We start from the raw sequence: 22,556 nt of genomic DNA, 5'->3' as shown, positions 1-22,556 counted from the left end.
ATGGTCCATAATTATTTCTACTTCATAGTAATAATTATATTAGTAAACATTAACCTATAGCTGCAAAGAAAAAACTACATGTCTAATTTGATATTTTATACTCCTAATAAGCTTATGTTGCTAATTTAAGTTTCATATCTCCCCTTAGATTTTTTATTATTCTACTAATTCCCTTATATTAACTATTTATATTATATTATTCTATTAACTCCCTTAGATTTTTTATTCCTTAGAAATTTCTATTTCGATATTCAAAACTAATGTATGTTCAAGCTTGATTATTTTTATGACCTCACTACTTATGTATGTACATCTCTCCTACCAAGAGTATGTTAAAATTGCTGAATTATCACAATTTGTACATTAAAGTATTATTAGGTACCATGAAGTACTGTAAACATACATGTGCATATACACGTACAAATGTATACACACATACAAACGTGTATATACATATTTATATATACATTGATACTATACAATTATACGTCTTATACTAATTTTTAAGGCATTAGCTATATACTCGTATATATATACAAGTACAACATTTAATAGTAGGTATTGATAAGAGGTATAATAAAGTACTTTAGATATATGTGAATGATTAATTATATAAATGTGTTTTATTGTAATTACGAAGATTCGTACCGAAAGTATGCATTTTTATTTACACTATATGTTTGGCGTACTAAGAAGATCACTCCCTAACACTCATTTCAGTACTCTCCTCCTCCTTATTTTCCTCCAATAAGAACGACCATGTTGTAGTGTTCAGTTCTCTAGCGCGATTCTCCAATATGCCATATGCATATTGGTTTAAAAGAACTCCTTTAGGAAGTGCTACACCTTGAAATCTATACAGACTTTCCTGCTCTGCAACTTTGTGGACAGCAGCAATTGTACAACGTCCTATTAACGAACTGTTTCCTATCATAGGTCCTTTACTAATATCTATATGATCACCGATTCTATACAAAGTAATTTTATTGTTGTTACTGCTTGCGATTTCTGGTATTTGTGATATTTTAATAGGGTTATCCTGGAACATCTCAAGTGCTAAATTTGTTGAAACCTGTATCCTATCTATAGGCAATTCTTTGTTTATCAGCCTTACATATTGAGCAGATAATGCACGCATTTCTTGACCTGTAGGCTTCCAATCATCCAAATTAACATACACATCATATACAAAACTACCTGATTTTATGACTGGTATTGGAAAGCTGTGTAAGTGAACTGTTATATGTGGTTTAAAGGCCATATCTATAACAGCACCCAAAATAAAAGAACAAGTTCGCCAAAAGGCTGCGTTTACTATTTTGTTTTCTGGGCTAAGTAAATTTAAAAATTTTAATTCACAATTTTTTAATAAAGGTCTGTTCATATCCCATGGTAATCCATCGACCATAGCGAGAGCAGACACTTTAGATACACCTTCAGAGATATGTTTTGCACAATCTGTGGGGGTTGATATATCTTTGTTCATTATAAGTGTTATGTCTTCTACTGGGGATTGATATTTAACTTCTATCTTTTCAATTCGTCCCACAGTGTCTCTTTGTCTTTTCTTTTCCTCTTCAAATAACAAATTTCTTCTCTCTCTTACTTCAACTTTTGATAATATACTCTTATATCTTGATTGTATGTTTGATATTAAGCATAGATTTTTATAACTGAAATATACATAAAAGAAATTATATTAAAAATTAAAATGACAAAGAAAAAATTGTTATTACATTAATCCATGAAAACCGACATTTTTTAATAATACCGGTTAAAATAGGTTACGTACATACCGTTGAAACATGCTGAAATATATATGTGATAAAAATTTCACACAACTAGTTTATTCTTCTCAAGACGGCGTCACATATATTATCAAAGTTGTGATTTTATTTTATTCGTTTTAATAGTTAATTAATTAAAACGTCATTTAAACAATGAACCAATTATTCATGACTGAAAATACAGAAGTAGTAAAAAGGGATTATATATTTCGTAACTTAAATATCTTATATATTTGTTTACCAAAACAATTTTGAGATTTATTAGTATACACAAAAAATAATATAGAGCAGAGAATAATTTCATGCCCTTTTGTGTAAATTATCCACATTTACAGAATGTAGCTGTAAATAAAACATTTCTTTTTGTTCTGTTACCTTCTCACAAGTTATTTATGTGTATTAAATATTTTGTTAATAATATTTAACATATATTAAAATCATCACTCACATAAACAAGTATAAGAGTTACTTAAAATCTGTAACAATTTCTTTATAATTTATTAACAATCAACTACTTTAAAAAAAAGATTTGCAAAGACGATTTATACTTCATCGTGCGAGGCAAAAGGCATATACACATGTGATTTCATGTGAATTCCAACACTAACAATCTGTAGTATGTAGTAAGTACAATCTGTATGTATGTAAAATATATTTTTAAACTATAAATTAAGTATTAATTATCATTCCTATCATATGGAAAACCATAAAATAAATACAACTGTTTATAGTAATTAAGCAATTGATCATTATACATAGATACTTGTTCTAATACCTATACAGAGTGTGTTTGGTAATGGCGTATTTCGACCGGAGAAGAGCCTATAAAGAACCGTAAAACGATTTATTTTCTGAGTAGTATTGTGAAAGTATGTTTTAGTGAATTCATTATTTCATGTTATATGTTTTATTCCCATAAATTTATAAATAAATAATCAACGAAAAATATAGTTTGCTCTTCTAATGATTCAGCTGAATCTGTATTTGCACGATGTTGATGTTTTGCCCAACATGTGGCAATGTGCTCCGAGTAGAAGAAGCTGTGGCAGGATTGCGTTTCGCGTGTAACACGTGTCCGTACATATTCAATATCGTGAGAAGAGTAAGCAGTCGTACGTATCCAAAATTAAAGGAGGTTGATGATGTATTAGGTGGGAGCGCAGCTTGGGAGAACGTAGACTCTACTGAAGAAAGATGTCCAAAGTGCTCTAATTCTAGAGCATATTTCATGCAGATTCAAACCAGATCCGCCGACGAGCCTATGACAACATTTTACAAATGTTGCAATCCTCAATGTGGTCACAACTGGCGCGATTAAAGGTATTTTATAACCTCTACATACACATAATCATATACATAAAAGTTTTCTACAGTGTCCAAATATTTTTGTAATCCATTGTATTTGTGTATCATTAACTCTAGAACAGACACTGCTATCACTTTAATTAATAAATTTTCGATTTTAAAGATACAGTGCCATTTCTTATTTGGTGGAAAGAGAATGATTTCAAGTAAAATAAAAATGGGTCCAATGAGTACGTTTATAAATTCAGCTCATGAAGAAGTGGAAGCAGTAAAATGGCATGGTAATCATTGGATGTGCAAAGGAAAACGAACCTTAGCAGTAGCAGTCGCATTATTACAGAAAAATGAAATCATAGCAATTCCAACGGATACAGTATATGGTCTTGCTTGTCTTGTATCAAGCACCAGTGCCATTGAAAAACTCTACGAAATTAAAAAACGCGAAGTAGACAAGCCATTATCTATTTGTGTTAATAACTTGCAAGATATACAAACATGGGGCATTGTAGATCATGTGCCAAGTAATTTGTTATCTTCGTTATTACCAGGACCATATACCATCATTCTCAAACGAACTCCTGCATTAAATCCTGCTTTGAATCCCAATCATGACACGGTAGGCATCAGAGTTCCAAATCATAAATTTATAAGGTATGTAATTGAAGTAGCAGGACCTGTAGCGCTAACAAGTGCTAATATAAGTAATGAACCCAGTTGCATATATGCTTCGGAATTTAAAAACTTATGGGACAAATTAGGTGGAATATTTCATGAGTGTGAATATGTTGGTAAAGCGCATAAATATTTGAGATGTGGATCAACAATTATTGATTTAACCGAACCGGGACATTACAAAATTATTCGTCATGGGATTGGGGTGAAGAACGCTGTACATATATTACAAAAATACTCGTATATTTCCAATTAAATCTATCATTGTGTGATCTTAACCATTTGAGTCCCAAGCAGCGCGATCGCGCTGTTTAGATTTTGTGTCGAAAAGTCCCAGTACATTTGAACGCTACAGACGACTGACGATATTTTGTATTTCATTATTCTCTTCTCAATAATTTTTATTGAATAAAACTTGAAATATTTATAAACATGCATATATAATATGCATATATAATAATATAGATATATTTCATAAAAATAACAAATATGACGAACGCTATTGCTAACGCTCTTCGCAATCGATTAAGACAAACGCTATCGCACTGTTCAGGATTTTTCGACCCTGTTTTTTCAAAGACCCCCCAATCTTAGACGGTTAATGTTACGTATAGGTATAAATATAAGATATAAAATATAAAAAAATATATTTTGATTTTTATATATCTAAAATGATAAATAATATAACAAAAATAAGGATGAGCACTTAAATCAAGTATTAAGTAAAAAATAAAATAATTAATAATATAGATAAGTTATACTTTATTTCATGAGTGTTATATGCATGCTTCTTAAGAATAATGATGTACTAGGAATTCAAACTTCAGTTTTTTATCCTTCATATTCAAAAAAATAAAAGAAATATTCTCTTGCACCTGAAGTATGTTAAAGTTTCCTCTTGTTTTTTTTTTATTTACGTAGCTATTAATGTGTACAAAGAATCCTCAAATCGAGAATTCCAATCTTATAAACAAATCCACAATATATGTGGCAACATATTAACAAGTATTAAGCAGTATTTTATATCCTGAGATAGTGTTCTGATAAAATGTGTTAATAATTCGTCAGCGAGTATATCTTAACTTTTTCCTGTTTCTTAATAATATTGTATTGTCTCTTTGACAAGATATATATCACATAATATTGTTGTAAGGTATTATTCCTTTCGCATATTAAATGTTAAACGCAATCAAGAGATAAGAATGGGTTCATTTTCATTTTAAATTAAATAAATAATTTACTTCCTTTTTAAAGCACTAGATTTCAGTAATGAACTAATAGACAAATCAGTCAAGATAACATTTTAAGATATTCTGCATATTATCATCCATGCAGTTCGTGTGTATCTTAAAATGCATATTATTACATTCGTTACAAATGTATTTACATTCGTAAATTTTTAACAAACTCGTGACTATACAAGTCACTTGACAAATATAAATCGATAAAATGCATTCAAACGCGATTATGAAATCAGGACTACCACAACACAGTACAATGTACGCGTGATTGTATTTCTTATACGTATTATCCGGTTATATAGATTGATTAGGCACGTTTAATGGCCTGTATATACGGTATTTTTCTATTTGAAGAATGAAAACTTATCATTCAAATTTCTAAAAATGTATTCTAAATGTTCATTTACGCTTAACTAACGCATTCGTGTCTTGAAGTAGATACACATTCAAACAATAACTATTATTTAGGAAAACGAATCTTAACGCTTTTCTTTTATTCGCAGAAATAGTAAAATAGTAAAAAATTCTATATTGAGAATTTTTTTATTCGCCGGACACCCGCACATGCGTGTCTTTATCACAATACTGCGTTGTCTTTACATTGAGTTTACATTCTAGGTAAACTCACTTATGTATAAGATTGGTATGTATATGTACTTTCGGTAAATAATTATTAAAATAGTGATCATATAAATAATTAAAGTAACTATACGTACACAAACACATACACATACATGTGACGAACATACTCGACATGTGTAACTGGCCCGCCGCTCTAATATCATCCAATTAAATTTTCTAAACATATCCTACAGAGCATCACGTGCCATCAAAATTAAGACAGTGTTCAACGATTACGCAATTCTAAATATACTTATGCACACATACACACGGTCCAATCACTTTACACATTTATATGATTAATATTATATGAATATAATTATTCATCGTTAAGTTCCATTTCGCTTGCTTTTCTTTTAAACGTAGAATATTTACTTTTGTTCTGCTTACAATGTAAGTCAGTCTAATCTTCTTTTGTAGAAAACATCCCTAAAGAACTTTTCTTACCTTCACTCTTAAAGATTCCTATCAAGCTACTCCTTAATCTGACATAAATCTCTTTGCGAACGGTCGCCGTAAACTTTGTCACTAGACAACCAATCGCCGCCGTAGCGAAGATTAAATTATAGAACAGTACTAGTTCAAAGTTACCAAGCCATTCGATACGACCGAAATCGCCGAGCAGATCAAAGTTTGTCATACCTGAAATAAAAAATCAAAGAACAGTAGAAAACCAATACAAAATTAATAATAAGATTATTTATTTGGGTTCGTTCCTATTTGAAGGCCGGAGGTGAAGAACACAATAAGTCACATTTCTCATCTTTTAAAAGAAAATTTTCTCTACTTTCTTAAATATTAAAAAAGTGTTAATGAGATTAATTATATGTAAACTAATTAACTGAGATATGTTTTTCCGGTGTGGTTTTCATTTATTAAATGGGGGGTGTATTTACCTAATATTCGAGATAACAGTGGCAACGCTGAACTCAGTACAAGAAGAAGACCGCAATTTGCGATAAGGTGAGTAAGTGGCATGGAATGAAGTCGTGGTCGAAAGCTCTTTACACCAGGAAGTGTATATAAACCTATTGCGCTCGTAGCTGCTAGATACAAAATTACTGCTACTTCAATTGTTGCTCCAATGGGACCTAGTTTCGACAACGAGCTGATCCCCAGAGTGAATTGCTAAACATTTATCAGTAAATGTGTCAATTTTTCTTAAAAAGCAATTCAATAAACAAAGTTCGCTTATTTTAATTTATATCTAATTTATATACTAACCCTTGTACTCAAAGGCAGTGCTTTAATACCAATAAGCAGTTCTAAGGTATTTTGAACTGCTAGCAAAGCTGTAGCAGTGGAAAGTATAAGTAACGCCAGCATTGCCAAAGGGTATAACAAAGTCCTTCGAACCCACCAGGTTCGCCTTTGCTGATCCAGAATACTTCTACGTTTCTGAATATCTTCCAAACGCTGAGCCAATCCTCGCTGGAGAGCACCGTTCCTTAAGCACATCAAGCTCGGATTTACATTAAGAAACTCGTCATCTTCGAGCACTAAACCACAAGTTGGTATTGACATAGGCATTGGCGAAACGTATGATTTTCCGGTTGCTTTCGCATGTTGCAGTCTGCGTATATAATAAAGTTTTTATGAAATGATTATAGACGTGTTCATGAATTTGCGGATGATGGGGGTAGAAACCGATATCTGACCTTCTACGAATACAATCTTCCTCTAACCTGTACGCGAAGAATTCTTCATCTAAATTCTTTAGGAACTGCGGTTTTACAAGAAACGAACCAACTACTCCGAATAATCGTACAAATCCCATTGGTGTACATACTGCAAATTATACTTTTACTATTGTATTACTTTTATATATATATATATATACACACACGTAATTATTTGGTCATACTTACGCAATAACATAACAACTCCAACAAAAGAAACGCAAGAATAAAGAAAAGGTAAATAGTAACTCGATAAATCTGGAAAGTTAGGTTGATGGTAATTTTTGTATATCTATGGGTTAAAAAATTTTGTACTTACTGAGCAACGTATGAAGACTTGATTTTTGATGATCTATGAGTGCTGATAGAACATATGTCATTCCTAACACAAGTGTTCCTAATAGACAAAGAACTGTCACAGTTTCATAAACTCTAGCCATTACGCCCTGTAATGGTAAAATTATTATTATTTTTTTAAAAAGTATTCGATATATCAGGATTAATTTTTTTATCTTACCTTTTTGTAGCCAACAAATCCTTCTGACTCCGTGAACAAGTATGCGAACGGTAAAAATACGAAGAGAGATAAATTTGAAAAGAGAAAGACAAGATTCCATAGACCTAATTGTTAAATAAAACCCAATTACAATTATTTTATATAAAAAACGATGAGTGTTTCTTTTTTTAGATATTTAAATATTAAAAAACGAAATACACGTAATATTTAAGAAAAGTATAAAACAATCATACGATATGAACATAATTAATGATAATAATAATAATATACATGTACAGTCAATAAAAAATATATATAAATAAATATATTGATATTATAAATATTGCTCATTAACATTAGATGATTATCCTGTATTTCTGTAAAACATTAATTTGTAATATTGTGCAATGTTGAAATATTAAAAAAAGAAATTCTCTATGTTTTCCAAATGTTTGAAAAATTAATGAAATGAAACAAGAAATTTAATTTTTATAACTGACTCATATACCTTGAATAAGTGAACTATTGAGCCACTTGACATAATAGCTGTTCGGGTATAAAATCAGTACTTCGTTACTTGCAATTGAAACCGGAAGCAGCAAGGTTGCTCCAACGGAAACCGCCAGGGCAACGGTACATAACCAAAGACTGATCTTGTAGACAGTGGCTTCATCTTCATCCACGGAAAAATAATCTTCGCGGTCTCTTCGCCGAAATTTCGCGATTATCGCGTAACTTGAGACGTAGAGGATTAAGAACAGAAGGAAGAATATCTGAAACAGCCATAGAACGTTTTCTCTTTACATTTTTATACATTAAGCAAGATTAATTAACATACAAGTACGATTTCTCTGAACTTATTATATTCTAAACTATATTCAGATTGTATTGAATTCATTGTATTCTTCTATTCTCTAAATAATAAAAATGATCTCATCGATTTATCAATATATGTATATACATATAGAAAGTCGTCCTTAGTAAACGGTATATCACGTGACTCTATCTTTGAAATGTTCAAATATAAAAGAGCAATTAATTTGATAAATTCTGCAGAATTATCTTCTGTATGATTAGCATAACAAGATGGCCACATCTTATCAGATTAAACGATATAAAAGCACTCGACATTATATCATTATGATAATAATTATTATAACACGTTATTCAGTGTATTTATTGACCGTGTACAAAATACACGGTTTACATTGAACTGCATTATCTCAAAAGAAAAGTACTATACTAATTCAAAAGTTCTTTGATGCGTGTCTTTGAATGAACATTGTATTTGTGTGCAACTCATGTGGCGTAACGATGTGAATCAATTTTCTAGTGTACATGGAATCACTTTGGTAACGACCATGGAAACCGGCGCTACGTGTTATTTAAGAATCGTGGTCGATCGAACTGTGAAATATTAATTACGACATTCGACTTGACTAAACTCTTCTCAACTATTGTTCAAGTTTCTACAAAGTCTAAACCTTTGATATTTAGACATTGTTATCACTTCGTGACATAAATTATAGTTCCGATTCGATAAGGATAGGTTATACTTCTGTATGAATATTTAATTTCAATTCCAGCAGAGTTCTATATGAAAATTTAATTTCTATTCCAACTTTAGTCTCAATTCTTCAGGGATCATTAAATATGTATAATATCCCGATATTTTACATTTGTCACGGTGTTAGATAAGATGTAAATAATTGTGTGTGTGAATAATTGACACGTAATTGGTATTATGATGAAAATATACGGGAATAATACGCGGAAAAGTTAAAGGCAATATTTCAAACTCAGTTTTATTTGTTCCATTAGTTAAATCTACCTCTTAATAAATCTAACGTTTTAAAGAAAATGCACTTTCTACTTTTAAAAAATAATTACAATAAAGAGTAATCTAAAGTAATTAAAATTTCATTAAGGTGCCCGTGATACCACTACTATAAAATTAAGAAATCGTGCCAATTAGGAGTTAAACGATTACTTAAAAAAAATTGTAAATGTTCGACCGTTCGCGTCAACGGGACTCGTAAATTCCCGTTACGATTAGATAATCGATGCCACGAATTGATCGATCCCCTGTTTCGGTTAGGATAATAGAGGTGGTTGAATAAGTATAACACTGAGTTCAACAGGTTATAATATACACTTTATTCCAACAATTTGTCTTGCTGAGAATATAAATGTTCGGAGAGACTCGCATGGTAAGTTTCGATGTCGAATCGTAATGTCGTTTACAATAAGGTTAGAAGTGTTCGACTCGAATAGTTACTAGCAAGACCACGATGTTAATCGTAGTAGGAGTGATTTGTAAGTAGTGAGTTACAGTATCGCGAGAGGTATAAATCGCAAATAAGATATAAATCGAGAGATGTGTTCAGCGATTTAGCGACTTGGCAACTAGTAAAGAGATGTTGACTGATCTAAGAATGCAAAACCAGTGAAGTTCGGTGACGATGCTATGGCGGAGGAAAGCTAGTGATGGGTGTGTCTAGCGCACGGGATTGTCACGTAAAATCACAAGTCACAACTCAGATTATAAAAATATAAGAAGGTTCAGCCGAAACACAACTATCAACTTTCTTTTTTTTTTTTTTATCGCACTTTATTATGTACTTAATAATTACAACTGAGTTGGCACGTATAAATTACACTAAGGGTAGAAACGCGGTAAAAAGATGTTGACTGTTCGAAATTTAGAGAATCAGTGAAGTTTAATGACTTAGTGTTGTGGCAGAGGAAAACTAATGATGGGTGGGTCTAAGGACACGAAAAGAGCTGTTTTGTTAAGGATAAATTTTCATTAGGAGAGTGAGGGAAATAGACTTCGATGTCAATTGACTGATTTTCTAGGTTGGTGGATGAGGAAAGGTGCTAACCGCCCCCTAAGGAAGTTGCTATATCTATATTTATACATTATATTCAGATAATGGTAGATAAGATTAATAATTATGTATACATATGTGAAATTACGCTTTTAGAATGTCGGATTTAGTCCCTACAAAGTGCAAAATAAAAAATGGCGTATATAGATATATAGCGCATAGGCTAATGCACAATATGGAGTAAATAATAACCACTGTTGTGATAAACGCCATATTGGCGTGCTAGAAAGAGGAAGTTGATCAAGGAAATTAATACACAAGTGCAAGAATAAATAATATAAAGAAAAAATGACCTTCAACCACGTTACAATGTTACACCCATCTCATCGTATTTTTCTTCATATTCTAATAGACATTCACGCACTTTGACGGTGTTTTATCAGGCGTTATGTTTCACATTGTATCCAACAAAGACAATGGGTCTTATGATCTTAAACATTGATTACAAAATCGATCATTTACAGAACAGATAATATTCGATGTAAAATATCATAGAGCTAGAATTACATTTACATAAGAAAAAATTATTCTCTCCTGACATGATAAAATGATGTAGAAATCGGCTATAGAACGTTCAGAGTTAAAAATAAATATCGAGATCAGCTGTAGCTTTACAAGTGCAATCGTGACGAAATGATGAGCTGGACACATTCGATGACGTCAATGTTAGATTGTATTTTACGAACGTCCAAAGATCTTTTACTTTTCCCGATTACGTAATACTTACTCACAAATAGGAATTTATAGGTCGTGGGAAGAAATAATCCATAAATCGATAGAAATTTGTAAGAAAGATCATGGATCGATAAAAGTTTCAATAAAGAACCGAATCCGAACGTTATTCGCTTAAAACTGTTCTGCCATTCGAATTATCCAAATGATACACACAACATACCAGCTGTCGCCGCTCTACACACAAATATTTAGCAAATTGCTACCGCCTACGATCGCAGTAATTTTATTGCAATACAAATAGTAGTAGAGATATAAACTGGTCGTTTCGTGAATTTTGAGGGACAGACCATTATATTAGCCGGAAGTTCCGGTATAATACGCTTCCGTGTGTCCCTCTTGGTTATTGAGCACGCTAGCATTAATTTTCCATTCTCTCCTTTCCCCCCTGGTGTGTTATGTAATAAGTGGATAACGTTTCCTTTTAAACAATACACGAACAGTGTACACGCTGTTATAGGAGTAATGCCGAATCGATATCAGGGTTGTTATTAACCAACGTCGATTGTATATCGATAAGTTATCGATCATAAATTTATCGATAAAAATGTTGAAATGCCCCGCTTAAATCGATGAAAGTATTGGAGAGGATACCATTTTGATCACTCGAACTGATATTTATGTATCTATGGGAAGTTTAAATGTACAGAAAATATAGAAAATGTTCAAAATACTTATTGTACTTAGAGAATTAAACAAATTTTTAATTCGGTTTATGAAAATATAAATTTGTCAATATATGTTTCTATTTATTACGTAACCATAATATTATAAGTAAATTAATATATTTCTATGTGATTCTAATATGACTATGTTATTTTATTGAAAATTTGCCCTATTTTCGAAAACTTAAGTTATCCGCGAACAGAAATAAATTCCAATTATTTCAACGAAGATTGCATAAATAAAAATAAATTTCAAATTATTCTTGTACTAACCTATCAAGTGTAATGTTAACTTAGGTACTGTTCACTTATTTATCGATATATTGCTTTAGGTTATCGAGTATCGCGATGCTCATATTCAAGCGAGGATTACGTTGAAAGACAAACGGGTCAGAAAATAATCGCTAATACATAGTATATATATACCTATGGTACATTGACCTTTCCTAAGAATAAAGTCGTTTTCTTATTTACGTCTATGTGCTTATTTTTACACTTATGTACCAGCTTCTATTTTTGTCTTTTATGTTTTGTTTTTTAATATTGTCAACGTTATATACATGTGTGTAAACTAGAATGTACGATAGTAAACAAAATTGAACAAAATTAGTTCAAAATTACAGCTATGCACGCAACAAACAAATATAGTTTGATGTTTTCATCTAAAATTTATTTACACAGCGAAAAAAGAATGATATAACTTCGTATTCACATTTCACACTTAAGCCAAACAGAACATAAAAAGATGAAAAGAAAACTGCATAGCATATTTAATTTGAGAAAGGAGAAAATGAAAATGCATGATTATAATTATACGGCGCTAATTTTGATTAACGCTGTACCTAAGCTTCTCAGTTGGCAGAGTTTATTCGAAAGCTGAGAATAGTAATAGTTCAAACAAGAATCATTTAAATATTTGTGAAATCTTATTTGAACTTAATTTAGAAACACCAATGTACTCGATAAGTAATTTTCATACATATTATCGGTCAACACTCGGTAATAACGATAACTTGTGCGATTGATAGTTTTCTTGAGTTATCAATATTTATTAACGACGTCGCAGCTAACGGCATCTTAAGTTCAATATCCATGAAAGAGAAAGAAAAAGAGAAAGAGAAAGAGTGAGAGGGGGGAGAGGGAGAGGGAGCGTAAAAATGGAATGCGCGATGAGGATGTAGATTTTTAAAAACTTGCCCTTACAAAATGAACACGACATTACATAATAACAATAATATAATCAAAGGGGAAAATATAATAGTAGATACAAATTAGCTTGATACGTTTCAATTATTTAACAGCTCAAATAAAGTTTGGCAGTTCAATTTCTCGCTATTGCATTCTCTATTGCTAATGCTATTACGTTAGTTCGAAATTAAGTGTTCACTGATAAATGGAACAGATCTAAAGATTTTATTCCTTAACATCAAACGTAGAATAAGTACGTCAAACAAATATGATAATATATCAGCTTGAAATAAAATACAACAAAGGAAGATAAAATTATATCGTTTTAGAACGGTAATATACGTGTCTTCGACGCAACATATTTTTAGCTTTTTACAGACCAAAAACATCGTCGACATTTTTAACAGAAAAGGAGTTTCTATGTATGGTGTGGTGCTAGCCATTAATTTGTCACAGTTATTTATCCTTTGGTAGAAACGACGAATGCAGAAATGGCAAAACGTAATACTTTCATGAATGTCCTAAATTTACAGCTTGTACAGTTAGCAAATAAGATATTGACCTCCATTAGTGAGCCCTCTATTGCTATACACTATGTACTTATAACAAATAAAAAAAAATATGAAAGGATAAATAGAAAGGGAAGATTCTTCTTAAATTAAATTATATTATAAAATATATGAACGAAAGTATTAAACTTCTTACTTATTAAAATTTACTAAATAAAAGATTTTATTTAATAAGTATTTAGTTAGTATTTTCATTTTAAGTAAGTTAAAGATAAGTGGAGCAAAGTATTTGTATAGCATCACTAAAAACGCTTGCAACCATAAATAATATTAAAATTGTAATTTTTATATGATCATATTATATATTTTCCAAGTGTTAAAATAGAAAAAAAGGTCAATATTAGACTTTTAATGGAGTTTTTCGAATATTTTATCAAGAACGACAAGGACGCTTATATATTTAACTGAAACGAGCAAGTGACTCAATCAATGGCACATTAATGGAAGTATCCTAGTATCCTAGAAAGTATCGAATGGTTTGCAAGTAGCTCGTGCAACTATGTTCAAATGGGACAGACGTGATCGTTGAAGCAGTTGAAGAAGCTGCATAGTCGGTTGGAAACCGCTTTTTTTTATCAGCCAAGGTGGAAGGAAAAACCGGTCAGAGATCAGAAATAATGCGTGGTCAACGACTCGGCGGGAAAGTATAGAGAAAGAATTTATCGCGAAGAATGTATTTCCACAACATTACTCTGTGCATCGACTAGAGATGATCATCCAATTATGTGTATTAAACAAAGAGTATAAAGTCAAGGGCAGACGGTAGACATACTAGGGATAGTCCGTGCAACGTTTATACATAGCCATAGACGAAACCTTTCTGTACAATGTATGTACTTATAATGACTGACGAAAGTATTTAGAAAGTACATATGTACATAGAAAACTTTCATGTATATATTGTGTGTGTTATATAAAACATTTTACAATTTTATTAGCGTTCTAGTGAGACACAACTGTCATAATTTTATTATATTAATCAAATTTGAAACCAACCTGAAAATATAGAAGTTACTGCACTTAAGCATATGCAATAAATGTTAAGTATCGAGGCTTATTATCATAATATGATATGTTTAAATACATCTGTGATTTCTACGAAATATATACCTATATATATAATGTTTATATAATATATATAATATATATGTTATATGAATGTAATCATGATAATAGAATCTCGTTACAACGCTAATGAAATCTGTAGTATAAATATGTATATTTCATATAAAACACATGATATACTCATCAAAAATTTCCTCTAGTATTTTCGTCAGCAACTGTACTTTGTGATTCTTGTCGTGACAATCAGCACGAAATGTCTTTAGATATTTATCTTAATCGATTAGAAAAACCTGCAACTGCACTTTATTAACGGATTTACGTAAATTGGTTGTCAGCAGGGGGGATACCGTTTATCTTGGCAGCTGTACAACTTTAATTTTTCATGGAAAAATTGATAAATAAACATGACAAGGTCCTTGTAAAATGCAAACAGATGTACAAAACGCATTAGAAAACTTATACTTGCGTGATGAATGAGTGTTACTAAGAAATGTCATTAGAAACTAAATATGACAAAAGAAAACATCACTTTTATACAAATATACATAATAATCTTAATATCAACACAATAAACATGCGTATGTAGTAATATTTTTAAAAAATGTTTTTGGATATTAGAGATATTAATTAAATAGTAAGGTCTTAGAGTTATTTTTCTTTCTTACAACAAAAGTCTCCTATCAGCTATATTATAGGTGATGCATGTGTACCATGTGCATACGTGACTAATTTCTTTGATTTTGTTTCTTCCTTTATACTTTCGTGTAGCTATGTATTAATATTATTATTCTTTTTCTTTTTTTTTATGCTTTAGAAGGTTAGGATTTATTATATCATTTCTAGCTTTACTTTTGTACATTAAAATATTAGTTATCGAAAGAAATATTGAATTTAATCGCGGGGAACGTGGCGATTTCCTATTTGCAGGAACGTCCCAAGAAACTTCAAGAACCCTCCATTTTAATAGGAGTTCAATAAACAAGAGACTTAATATGGCTAAAAACATCTATGATTTTTACTCACAATATTCTCCCGTACTGTATTATGAAATAGCTGTTCTTGAATATCCGCTTCATCTTCCATTTTCACCTATTTGTCAGTGAATTTCTTTTGGTTGAACGTACTGTTGTCAGCAGCAGCAGCGACATTTTCTTATATCGATAATCTTCTCGTGTAACATACCATGCCCAGATTTTCACGACTGACATAAAACGTGCTCCTGTTTTGAGGCAAAAGCTTCTGCTCTTTTACGAATTAAAGGCAGAAAGCTATCGTTGCCATCTCTTTATGAAGTGGATCACATTTCCTATCTGATATTAAAAGACACAACACCAATCCTGGTCTATGGCTAGCAGCCTACTAAGTACGATGCGTCGTTCCTGCTTTAATCGTAATGACTTGAGTTGTGCTGACATCTATATATACATATGCTTCGGCCATATCTCGCGTGTTACGCGCAACAACGATATTTACCGACCGTTTTCTAGTTTCACCGTTCCTATTATTATTTTGCAGATCAGATTCAAATTTTTTATCGACGATTAACCTATTGACAAGTCTGTTATTAAAAACAGAATGGTGAAATAATGTATAAAAGTTAACTAATTACATACAGTGAAAAACATGTATACTTACAGATTACTTTATTAAGATACAAGAGATGTATTTGAATAATAGATACCTATAGATAATCTACAGAATTACTGTACGAATCAAAGACACACAAAATTTCTATCAAAAACTATTTTTTTATGGTGGAGATATAAAGTACTTTAATTTCCTCAAATTATATTTTTCGTAGATTTCTATTTTAGTACATTTTCTATAACTTGACAAAACGATACCTTACTTTATTTACGTTTTGTAATAATGTTGTGTTTGCGCAACTTTAAACATTGCATTTTGTGTGCAATATTATGCATGGTCCTTAAAATAGTAAATATAAGCTTATATTAAAGCAAACTTGTATTAAAGTAATACAACTTTTATTACAACTTACTTACAAAAATTTACTTTGTAAGAAATCAATCAAATTTGTAAAAATTGTACTGTTGTAAATTTATTGTGAACTTTGTAAGATATTGAATTTGACTAGCGTAATAGTTCTAGTATTAACATGACGCGCGTGAGATTTCGGATGTTCTTTTACCAAATTTGTTTCAAAACTTGTTATTACAAGATTAATTTTTTTAATTATATTACTTTCTTTAATTAATTCTTTTAATTATATTACTTTCTTTAATTATAAATTCAACGTTGATTGTGATAATTTTACGTTAATTCATTTTTAGACTGTAAAATTTGGTGAGTAATTTTATTTGCAACTAAAAGATACTTATTCAAATTGCTTGTGAATAACGGTTTTAATTAGCAGTCATTTTAAACGACTATTATTGTTCTTGTTATTTGAAAGTAGCAAATCGTTCGTAAAAAATTATGAATGACTTTATTTCGGATTTAAGGCAGCTTGTTTAAAGTGTTTCTCAATAATAGCTTTAAATGGCGGCCATTTTGAACATGCCTTTTCGTTATTTGAAATGCAGAAAGAATGATTGGAAATGTGAAATGTAAATAGCTGATTTATTTCACTTCTCCAAAACGGTAGGACTTACAAAATATGTACTGTATAAATATACACCTGTAAATCTATCGTGAATATTTTTCCTGAGTGATGAATAGTTATGAATTTCCTTATTTTTTAATTTGAATTAAATTCATTCATAATATATGTGTATTATTTAATGATATAAGGTTGACATAGTAAACTATATTATTAATATAAAAAAGAAAAGTTCTGTGCTGACATTGACTAATGAATACCGTACATAGTTATTACAAAAATTAAATTTCTTTTTTTCTTTTACGATTGGAACTTGTATTTTTTACAGTGCATGCTTAATCATTTAAAAATCGCAATAACAAAAATAATTATAATATCCTAATTATATATATATATATGTTATATACATAATTATATATACTTATATACATGTTACATATATAATTATATATATCATGTATGTAGCTTGATGGATTGTTATACAACTATACATCTTTATCTTTTTGTTATATTATATGCATATTTAGACTGTAAATTAAACTATCGCAATAGAGATCAAATTTGTTAAGATAACATTTTGCGGTTTTTTATCGAGTAACATTTCTTTATTAATAGAGGTGTGATGTTATTTAATGTTTAACAGTGATCCATTAGATTTTTTCGTTTTTTCCTCTTGGGAGCTGCAATTTATTCTTATAAAATTCGCTATTAACGATGCTAAATTGATCTGCCATTAGAAGCGAAACTAAGTGAAACTCCATTTCGCTTTATAATCAACTTTATGATTTATTTAATATTATTACTTCCTTTTATATATTTATATATATATATATATATGTGGAACACATTTACTGCCAGTAAGGCTATGAATTCCGTTTAGGCAAATTTAACCAAGTATCACAGATTCTTAATCTCGCCAAAGAATATAGTCTTTAACATATTATTACTATCAATAAATTTATCTTAAATACAAATAACTTGTAAAATTATATAATTAAATAATTATTACAATTATATAATTAGATAATTATTAAAATTACATAACTAGTTAATTATTAATTTTTTCTTGTATAGGCACAATTATCTTAAGTATATACTAGTTTAAATAAAATAAACAGAATTTTGTATCAGTTTGAAATTCAAATGTTTATAAATTTCATTCCAATAAATAAAATACAAATAAAAATGTACTCAATGTAGATAGAATATACTTGGCTATGTTCAATGACAGTTCTTTGTACTGCAATAAAGGTAATTACATAAATTTTGACGTTTAGTTAGAGATTTGAATCTTTAGTCAAAATTAAAAATCTGTGTATATTACATATCTAAACAATCCTCATAGTGCACTGCATATATCTTAAATTAACAAAGTATCAATATTAAATTGCTAGTCCGCTTACAAGCCTCGTCTAAGTAGAAAATTCTGCTTGAGACTTGAATTTAGTAGGATTCTCAAACGGCAGTCCGCTTAAAAGTGATCGACAATTGTAAAGGGACCAATTTAATTCGCTAGACGGCTACCTCGCCGAAATTCATGTGACCTGTCTCCTTGGCGTGTTGCCGAGCCTCCGTTTGACCATTTAGTTTGACCTTACAATCATTACATATTAACATAAACTTTTGAATGTCTGTGAATTGACGACTAGATTTTACTTCTTTCGCGAGTTCAGCTGCTTCGAATAATATCTTCTCATCCTCTGTGGGAAAAATTGTTTGAATGCTGCCACCCTGTACGTGTAGATAGGAATTAAAAAGTCAAAACTAGAGGAACAAAACTAATAATAACATGTATATGTATATAATTGTTTACACTTACATCGAGTGGCTCCAAATATAAAGGATCATAATGGATTCCATCAAATATCAAGAAAACTCTTTGAGCATAATGTTGATCTTCTCCAAATCTATTAATTATAGCATTAATACTATCTATTACTGCTATTTCTAATCCATAAAATTTGGATAATATTGACAATTCAATGGCACCACCCCATGATTCTGGTTTTAAAATCCATTTACAATATTCAGGATTTGGTCTGCCTAAGAAAGCTTCCGAATACTCCACAGGATCTGATGCTACAGCATTCGCTATGATCTCTCTCATAAAGCCTGCGCAGCTAGGATCAACTTTGCCTGAAAATATACTCTCAGTATATTGTAATTTATATATAGAACGAATATATTAATACAATTTACATTATGTACCATTGAGAACATAACCAACGCTGGTAAATAAGCAGGAATTATCTGCTGGTACGACCTTTTTCATTAGTACACCAGGCGTATTCGTGAAACCCTTTTCATCGACGATATGAGATCGACCGATATCTTCGGAGTTCTGCTTCCCATTGTAAAGTGGTGGTTTCTCCTCGACAATCAAGGTGTCCCCAGAAATGATGCCACAAGCTTCGAGAGAGCCCGTCTCGTCGTTCAGATTAATTGGCCTCGGTGGAAAACCACAAAGAACGTGAAGCGCTTCAGCCGGTATTCCTGTTATCTCAACTAATTTTGATCGTAATTTGCTTAACTTATCCTGCGGGAGCAATCCATTCACGACCTTTTGACCCGATTTCGTTTTAACTTTCAATACACATCCGGCCATCATTTATCGCGGATCACCTAGCTGACTAGAAACGAGAATTTTGTCTGGAGAATTGTACCAGTTAGATCAGCTGTTGAAATACAGCGCCACAAGATTTTTCTCGAGTTTCTGGCGAAGATTATATCATAGGACGGAACGCGGTGTCATTCGCAACACATACGTCGCGTATTTTTTTTCGTCAATACCGACTATCTTTTGCGATTCATCGTTGTACTTAACTTAACACACAACCAAATACCGTAATTTCCACCACCGACCAGCGTAACTGCTTGTTGGTTATAACGTTAGCGAATTTAGGGACTTTCGTGTTATTATATTGATAGCGTCTCGTCTTTTTCTAACCATTAATCTAGACGTTTGATAATAGAGGATAGATTGTGTTACCGATGCGAACGACTGCTTCTGATGGGCTGATTAAAATTACTATGTTATTGTTTAATTATTATTATTTAATATCTAAGATGTATTTTATTAAATATATATGAAATGATACTGTATTATTGTTGTATCGATTAAAAATGGGAGCTTAACATTTTCTTACTGTTTTTTCATGATTCTTTCTTTATAAGTTTTTTTATATAGGTGAGTTATATAACAAATTTCACAATGGATTGATTAATAGGGAAAACTACGCGGTATTATATAGTGGTAATTCCTATCTATATCATAGTAGTATATGTATTGGGTGTTCTCGATATACACAAAGCTTTTTTTATAAGTGACAGATTTTTGAGATAAATAGAAAAGGAATAAAGATGAATCATTTCTTGTACGTTATATGATAACACGAACAGATTTTTGAAATGTTAGTATTTCCACAAAAATGATAAGATTAAGAATTAATGTTTTTAAATTGATATCTATAACATTTTTCACTTTATATATAATCTTGTTATTTCCGGACGAGTTCAGTTTACAACATGATAAAAATCAATACTAACTTCTATAGAAAATAGTGCACGACGTACTTTCCACATAGTGTGTGTGGTTAGGCTGTGGAATTGCGTCGTTTAGTGTTTATTCCATTTACTATAAATCTAAATAATAAAAAATAAATATCATTTCAGTCACAACCTGTAAAAATAAAAATTCATTATCGAATATAGGGAATCAGAGATATTAGTATCATTAATTCTATCGTTAAATTATAATTAATGGTACCACATTTCGTACCATCTACAATGTCTTTGAGAAACAGACACACTCTCTGAATTATGAATATTCGTAATTAAAATTGAAATTATCTTTTACCGCATTGTACGCAATGGTCGCTAGCCTTCGTCAGTCGATTTCAGGAAAATGGTACGTACCATTAGAGTGTGCATGTTGTATATTAAACTCGGGTGTCGGAAGCGTCCCGGGACGTCTCTCTAGTGTAGGCCTTTGCGCTCGGGTTATGTGTGAGAACCGTGGAGCGAATGTGTTGGTGTGCTTGTTTTGCTATTTTTTTGAATTTTAAATATAGGTTTCCGGGTAGGATAGGTAGCATATTTTCTGGTATGAGTGTTTACTGTAAGCAGGTAGGGTCGGGCAGGTTGGCACAGTCTCTCGTCGGGTAGGCACGTTTTCGCGTGTCCAACCTGTTTCAGGAAATTTCATTCGAAAAATCGACGGTAAAGCTGGCACGAATGGAACATGCCATTGTCTTTGGCTTTGCCCATCGATTTTTTGAATTTCGCGATCGTGGTCGCGAGTAGGTTTCGACACGAACGTTTATTGCTCGAGCATGTACATGCGAACGGACAGCGATCGCTATGATCGTTGTTCATCCATGTGCGCTTGGTTCAGCTTCCGCTATTTACATTTTTATTTCACCTTTGTAAGTTATTTTTTAGTTTGCGATTTAGAAAGTCTCGAGCCTAGATGTAAGTTTCAGCGGGCATCGCGCCCGAAGAAAGAAGAGGCTACGAGCCGAAGAGGCCCGGCAAACTGCCACTCAAGAGGGCAACTATCAATGGCTTTTCACCCTCTGGATCATTCGGGTCCAAAGCGTGGAAAGTCATTCTCGTTACTACTTTGTCACTGTGCTCGCCTTTAGTATTTGTAGTAGTAGTATTTGTTTCTGATTTGTCTGTCAGCCGACGTACATGTCGGCCCATCACCATGTTGGGCTAATCGCGGTCTTTGCATTAGTGTTGCGAATGATTAATTACGGTTTGAACTAGAGTTGCGAATCCAAGTTTCGCGTTGCTAATTAGAGTTGCGGAAAAGTACTCACTTCGGTTTGGATTAGTGTTGCGATGAAAAGACGCGTTTGCTTTAGTATTGCGAATTGTAAGATATCGCGATTGTATTCAGTGTATTTTGTCGTGAATAATTATCAGAATTTATTAAAGAATAGAATTTGAATTTGTCACATTTTGTTTTATTTGAAGTTGAATTAAAATTACATTATAACGTCGAATTAATTTCGTAGTGTTGCGATTTGCGACTATCGCGTATAGTTGAGATATTTTTTTTTTATTTTTTCATCTATGAAT

The 22,556-nt window shown here is 31.4% G+C and overlaps 5 protein-coding genes across 8 annotated transcripts; 2 read left to right on the top strand and 3 right to left on the bottom strand.

Annotated features, from left to right (window-relative positions):
- Positions 1-605: 605 nt before the first annotated feature.
- Positions 606-2,257, bottom strand: Mrpl39 (mitochondrial ribosomal protein L39). Its single transcript, XM_072016073.1, has 3 exons — positions 2,163-2,257; positions 1,797-1,959; positions 606-1,673 (listed from the first exon to the last, which is right to left on the bottom strand). The coding sequence occupies exons 2-3, from the start codon at positions 1,805-1,807 to the stop codon at positions 698-700; spliced, it is 987 nt and encodes a 328-aa protein (XP_071872174.1). The 5' UTR covers positions 1,808-1,959; positions 2,163-2,257; the 3' UTR covers positions 606-697.
- Positions 2,258-2,460: 203 nt separating this feature from the next.
- On the top strand, positions 2,461-3,421 carry Polr3k (RNA polymerase III subunit K). 4 transcript variants are annotated; one of them, XM_072016079.1, is made up of 3 exons: positions 2,461-2,642; positions 2,760-3,107; positions 3,256-3,421. In XM_072016079.1, the coding sequence occupies exon 2, from the start codon at positions 2,779-2,781 to the stop codon at positions 3,103-3,105; it is 327 nt and encodes a 108-aa protein (XP_071872180.1). In that variant the 5' UTR covers positions 2,461-2,642; positions 2,760-2,778; the 3' UTR covers positions 3,106-3,107; positions 3,256-3,421. The 4 variants fall into 4 exon arrangements, with proteins under 4 accessions (XP_071872180.1, XP_071872178.1, XP_071872177.1 ...); XM_072016077.1 differs by having other exon boundaries at positions 2,471-2,656; positions 3,262-3,421; XM_072016076.1 differs by having other exon boundaries at positions 2,478-2,642; positions 3,262-3,421.
- Positions 3,289-4,095, top strand: Tcs1 (Threonyl-carbamoyl synthesis 1). Its single transcript, XM_072016074.1, has one exon. It carries the CDS (start codon positions 3,289-3,291, stop codon positions 4,018-4,020), a length of 732 nt encoding a protein of 243 aa, XP_071872175.1. The 3' UTR covers positions 4,021-4,095.
- An 858-nt stretch (positions 4,096-4,953) lies between these two features.
- Positions 4,954-16,290, bottom strand: Lili (LMBR1-like protein lilipod). Its single transcript, XM_072015154.1, has 9 exons — positions 15,935-16,290; positions 8,310-8,574; positions 7,823-7,926; positions 7,625-7,751; positions 7,495-7,563; positions 7,285-7,414; positions 6,851-7,199; positions 6,523-6,754; positions 4,954-6,268 (listed from the first exon to the last, which is right to left on the bottom strand). The coding sequence occupies exons 1-9, from the start codon at positions 15,992-15,994 to the stop codon at positions 6,030-6,032; spliced, it is 1,575 nt and encodes a 524-aa protein (XP_071871255.1). The 5' UTR covers positions 15,995-16,290; the 3' UTR covers positions 4,954-6,029.
- A 1,182-nt stretch (positions 16,291-17,472) lies between these two features.
- On the bottom strand, positions 17,473-20,351 carry Yod1 (Yod1 deubiquitinase). The gene is made up of 3 exons (XM_072015152.1): positions 19,680-20,351; positions 19,291-19,607; positions 17,473-19,202 (listed from the first exon to the last, which is right to left on the bottom strand). The coding sequence occupies exons 1-3, from the start codon at positions 20,077-20,079 to the stop codon at positions 18,984-18,986; spliced, it is 936 nt and encodes a 311-aa protein (XP_071871253.1). The 5' UTR covers positions 20,080-20,351; the 3' UTR covers positions 17,473-18,983.
- Between the last annotated feature and the right edge of the window lie 2,205 nt (positions 20,352-22,556).

Source organism: Bombus fervidus, chromosome 13 (assembly GCF_041682495.2).
Source record: "Bombus fervidus isolate BK054 chromosome 13, iyBomFerv1, whole genome shotgun sequence".
NCBI classification, from domain to species: domain Eukaryota; kingdom Metazoa; phylum Arthropoda; class Insecta; order Hymenoptera; family Apidae; genus Bombus; species Bombus fervidus.
The sequence above is the reverse complement of the archived record's forward strand: the minus strand, read 5'-3'. Positions and strand labels throughout refer to the sequence as shown.

Bases quoted from the DNA above. Each gene is read 5' to 3' on its own strand.
- Polr3k (XM_072016079.1), top strand. From the start codon at position 2,779: ATGTTGATGTTTTGCCCAACATGTGGCAATGTGCTCCGAGTAGAAGAA.
- Tcs1 (XM_072016074.1), top strand. From the start codon at position 3,289: ATGATTTCAAGTAAAATAAAAATGGGTCCAATGAGTACGTTTATAAAT.
- Lili (XM_072015154.1), bottom strand. From the start codon at position 15,994: ATGGAAGATGAAGCGGATATTCAAGAACAGCTATTTCATAATACAGTA. The intron at 7,752-7,822 runs GTAAGATAAAAA...TTACCATTACAG, and splicing joins GATTTGTTGGCTACAAAAAG to GGCGTAATGGCTAGAGTTTA. The intron at 7,564-7,624 runs GTAAGTACAAAA...CTAACTTTCCAG, and splicing joins AAGTCTTCATACGTTGCTCA to ATTTATCGAGTTACTATTTA.
- Yod1 (XM_072015152.1), bottom strand. From the start codon at position 20,079: ATGATGGCCGGATGTGTATTGAAAGTTAAAACGAAATCGGGTCAAAAG. The intron at 19,608-19,679 runs GTACATAATGTA...GTATATTTTCAG, and splicing joins CGTTGGTTATGTTCTCAATG to GCAAAGTTGATCCTAGCTGC. The intron at 19,203-19,290 runs GTAAGTGTAAAC...CTACACGTACAG, and splicing joins TATATTTGGAGCCACTCGAT to GGTGGCAGCATTCAAACAAT.